Source organism: Arachis duranensis, chromosome 8 (assembly GCF_000817695.3).
Source record: "Arachis duranensis cultivar V14167 chromosome 8, aradu.V14167.gnm2.J7QH, whole genome shotgun sequence".
Taxonomy (NCBI): Eukaryota; Viridiplantae; Streptophyta; class Magnoliopsida; order Fabales; family Fabaceae; genus Arachis; species Arachis duranensis.
The window spans coordinates 29,838,294-29,842,832 of record NC_029779.3 but is presented as its reverse complement, the minus strand read 5'-3'; the positions used below and the strand labels follow the sequence as shown (position 1 = coordinate 29,842,832).

At 35.3% G+C, this 4,539-nt stretch overlaps 1 protein-coding gene across 1 annotated transcript; it reads left to right on the top strand.

Annotated features, from left to right (window-relative positions):
• Window positions 1-461: 461 nt before the first annotated feature.
• On the top strand, window positions 462-4,076 carry LOC127741128 (L-ascorbate oxidase homolog). The gene is made up of 7 exons (XM_052252784.1): window positions 462-1,104; window positions 1,216-1,325; window positions 1,970-2,240; window positions 2,322-2,424; window positions 2,509-3,220; window positions 3,513-3,591; window positions 3,667-4,076. The coding sequence occupies exons 1-7, from the start codon at window positions 964-966 to the stop codon at window positions 3,871-3,873; spliced, it is 1,623 nt and encodes a 540-aa protein (XP_052108744.1). The 5' UTR covers window positions 462-963; the 3' UTR covers window positions 3,874-4,076.
• Window positions 4,077-4,539: the final 463 nt, after the last annotated feature.

Below are 4,539 nucleotides of genomic sequence, written 5' to 3'. Positions count from 1 at the left end.
AAAGTTCTGCATATATGTAGTTATGTACATCCATCCAAAACAAAGCATGTGCCTTTCCGTCATTCCTTGTCTGTGGCATATATATCATTGCATCGTTATAGGAATTTTACAGTTTTCGTTATACGCGAAATCTTTTATAAAAGCCAAATAAATAAATAATAAACAAATATACTTGAAGTATATATTGTTCATTATGTTAGGGATATTTTCAATTGTGATTTGATTTTCTCTTGTATATTAATTATTAACAAATATATGAAAGCGTAACTTTAATCAAAATGGTAATTATTTAAGTGATTTTAAATTGATATATTTGATTTCCTTTTCTTAAGGAATTAGTCTAATAAATATCAATAAAAATAATATTTTTTATCATATCATATTACTTATATACAAAAAAATATTAGTTGAGTTACTATGTTTTTAGATAAAAAAGTAATCATTGTCAGGATTTATGCATTATTATTTCTTATCTTGGTTGCAGGTTTGATATCAATTTCAATATTGTTGATGAACAACATGGGTGCAATACAAGGGTCAATAATTTCGGTGTAGAACTGACACTCTTTTTAAGAATATTGAAATGGTGGATACAGCTCATATATCATAGATTACATTGCATGACACAAGCACAACACAACAGTCTCTGAGTCTGAGACTGAGTCTCAATAAACATAACCATCAACTAGCCCTGCTTCATTATTTCATTACATTACTTCTCTGCTCAAAAACAAGCTAACACTCACCGACACCGCTTGCTTCTTTTCTCTTCTCTTCTTCTTTGGAGAAAAGCTCTAGGCTCCAAAGCAAAAGGGAAAAAGAAAAGTGTTATTATTTTAAGCAAAAGAAAAGTGCTTGCTTGGTTTGTTTTGTTTTGTTTGTTGGTTTCAATTACTTCAAAGTTGAGAACTAGTGTTACATTATCTTAGTGAGAGAGGTTTTCAGAGAGAGAGAGAAAAAAAAATGGGTTGCTTCATGAGAGTGTGGTGTCTCTTGTTAGTGGTGCAGATTCTTGTGACATGTTCAATTGGTGAAGATCCTTATAGGTTCTACACTTGGAATGTTACCTATGGAGATATTTATCCTCTTGGTGTTAAACAACAGGTACCCTTTTTTTCATTTTTCTTCTTTATTTATGTATTATTGCAAGTCTTTGTTTTGTTTTTGTTAGTTTAAGAATGTTGTTCATCGTTTGTTACATGAATGAAATGGCAGGGGGTATTGATAAATGGGCAGTTCCCAGGGCCGCAGATTGAATCTGTCACTAATGATAATTTGATCATCAATGTCTACAATAGCTTAGATGAACCTTTCCTTATCTCTTGGTAACTTCTCTTCTTTAATCCATTCTTGATAACCAGATATGGATAACTAGTATTCTAAATTATTTTGTTGGTATTATTGTAATTACTTTCTGATGCAAATTATTGTGATTACCTTGAGAGAGTACATTTGCAAAGTTAGTTTGAAAATGATGCCCATTTTGGACAAAAAAGAAAAATGTGTCATTGTTTGTTGATTAGGTGAACATGCCATGTGACGTGACCCCATTTAGTACTAGATCTAGCAAGTGAAATTCAATTTTAATAACTGCTAAAACTATCTATCTTACTTATCTGATTTATGGTTATTGATTGATTCCTCAGATGCAAACAGTAGTTCTTTAACCTGATTGAAATATAAAATTGTTGAAAACAATTTGCACTTGTGATTGCAAAATGGATAAACTATTTTGCTTTCTCTTGTAGATTAGAGAAAATAACAAGAAATTTAAACTAAATGGTGCTATGCATTGATGCACATCATCATGAACTTTGACTGCGTTTATTTACATGCACAGGACATTGAGACAGGGATACAGAGACACAAATACATTAAATTAGTGTATTTTGTATTCTATCTTGACAGAAAGAACACAGAGACACTAACATTCACTCGTATATTAAGATGGTGTGATATTTGTATATAGGAATGGAGTGCAGCAGAGAAGAAATTCATGGCAGGATGGAGTGTATGGTACCAATTGTCCAATCCCACCAGGAAGCAACTTTACTTATGTTCTTCAAGTAAAGGATCAGATTGGCAGCTACTTCTACTTTCCCTCCCTCGCATTCCACAAGGCGGCCGGCGGCTACGGCGGCTTCAAAATTAACAGTCGCTCTGTCATTCCGGTACCGTTTGATCCTCCAGCCGGGGATTTCACCGTATTGGCAGGAGACTGGTACAAGAGAAATCACACTGTAAGCACCTCTAACGCATCAAGTTAAAACAGATAAAAAAAAGTCTTCGATGTAATGTTATATCTGTATTGACTCTTGCAGGATTTGAGAGCAATTTTAGACGGCGGAAGCGACCTTCCTTTCCCTGACGGTCTTATCATCAATGGTCGCGGTTCCAATGGATACACCTTTACAGTTGATCAAGGTATAAAAACTATTTCTCCAAAAGTTTATGCTGACAGATAGAAGACTTGACATAAAGAAACTGATTGGTTTACTTGTTTGGCAGGAAAAACTTACAGATTCAGGATATCAAACGTGGGGATTGGGACTTCCATCAATTTCAGAATCCAAGGGCATAAGATGCTGCTAGTTGAGGTGGAAGGCATTCACACTCTTCAGAACACGTATGACTCGCTTGACATCCATTTGGGGCAGAGTATGTCGGTGTTGGTAACTGCTGATCAACCACCTCAAGACTACTACATCGTTGTCACCTCTCGATTCACCTCTCAAGTCTTGAACGCTACCTCCATTTTCCGATACAGCAACTCGGCCGGAACTGTTGCCGGTCCTGCCACTATTGGACTAACAACTCAAATTGATTGGTCCCTGGAACAAGCTCGCTCTCTGAGGCGAAATCTGACAGCAAGTGGACCAAGGCCTAATCCACAAGGATCTTATCATTATGGTATGATAAACACAACCCGCACAATCAGGCTTCAAAATTCTGCACCAGTTATCAATGGGAAGCAGAGATATGCTGTGAACAGTGTTTCGTTCATCCCCGCCGATACGCCACTGAAGCTGGCGGATTACTTCAAGATCTCGGGGGTGTTCAGCCTCGGAAGCATCCCGGATAATCCCACAGGCGGCGGGGGTTACCTCCAGACCTCTGTCATGGCTGCTGATTTTCGCGGCTATGTGGAGGTTGTGTTTGAGAATCCTGAAGACAATGTGCAATCTTGGCATATTGATGGCCACAACTTCTTTGTTGTAGGGTAAGTCCAACTAACTTCATTTTCTCTGTTTCTGCTGCAAATATGATACCATTTATATTCTCTTCTTACTAATAATTACTTAAGTAATCCTACATGTACACCAAAATCAGCTACCAAAATTAGCGCGATCAGTATAAAATATGTTAGAATACAAATATACATTGAAAATAAATTAAACCATACATGTATTTATACACAAGTACATTGATGATTGGTCTTAGTGGCTGATTTTAGTGCATAAATAGAATTTTTGTAGTTACTAATATACATTATGACATCTTTATATGTTCAGAATGGATGGAGGTCAGTGGTCAGCTGCAAGCAGATTAAATTACAATTTGAGGGACACAATTTCTAGATGCACAGTTCAGGTATATCATAGTAAAAATTATGTATAGGCGATTATGCACAATTTTATAATTCAATTTTTTTGTGATTATGTATAGGTGTATCCCAAATCATGGAGTGCAGTATACATACCTTTGGACAACGTAGGAATGTGGAATGTGAGGTCAGAGAATTGGGCTCGTCAATATTTGGGGCAGCAATTTTACCTTCGTGTGTATTCTCCTGCAAATTCATGGAGGGATGAGTACCCTATACCAAGTAATGCTTTGCTCTGTGGCCGGGCTATAGGCCATAGCCACCCTTAATAATATCTAAGATCATAGTCAACAACAAATTATTCATTTCCATTCAAGGCTTAGCTCAAGCCTTATTTCCTTGGTACCATCTTATATCTATGTTGGCATGCTATGATCGCTCTCTCTTATTGTAAAATCTGCGGCAGCCAGGACATTAGTATTTGTTGAATTATATATAATCAATGGATGTGTTTATATACTTCTTTGATAAATTCTTCGTCAAATTATAGATCCCAAAACGAAACAAACTTGTTAATGAAATATTGCAATTTACTTCACTAGTTCACTACATCGCCTCAATCCCCCTGCCCCACCCCAAAATCTAACAAATTATCTTTTAGTCAACCAAAATATTAGTTCATCAGCTCATGATATGATTATTATAGAATAATACTTTACCATAATTTCAAACTTAAGAAAAGTTTGTGCGTGCGTGTCTGGGTTATGAGACGTATTCATCCAATTAATTTGAGTTCATTAAGTAGTCATTACTTAAATTGAGGGTTTGAATTATATTTTGTGTCAATTTTCTTAGGTGAATAAGGAAGATTGTAAACAATGTAAATTGTAGACCATAGATTATATTCTAAGTATTTTCAATTCACTAAACATGAATAAACTTAATTAATTCAAAATTTGAATTTTAAAATTAAAATTAACTTTTTTTTAACTTAA

Bases quoted from the DNA above. Each gene is read 5' to 3' on its own strand.
- LOC127741128 (XM_052252784.1), top strand. From the start codon at position 964: ATGGGTTGCTTCATGAGAGTGTGGTGTCTCTTGTTAGTGGTGCAGATT. The intron at 1,105-1,215 runs GTACCCTTTTTT...ATGAAATGGCAG, and splicing joins CTCTTGGTGTTAAACAACAG to GGGGTATTGATAAATGGGCA. The intron at 2,425-2,508 runs GTATAAAAACTA...CTTGTTTGGCAG, and splicing joins CACCTTTACAGTTGATCAAG to GAAAAACTTACAGATTCAGG.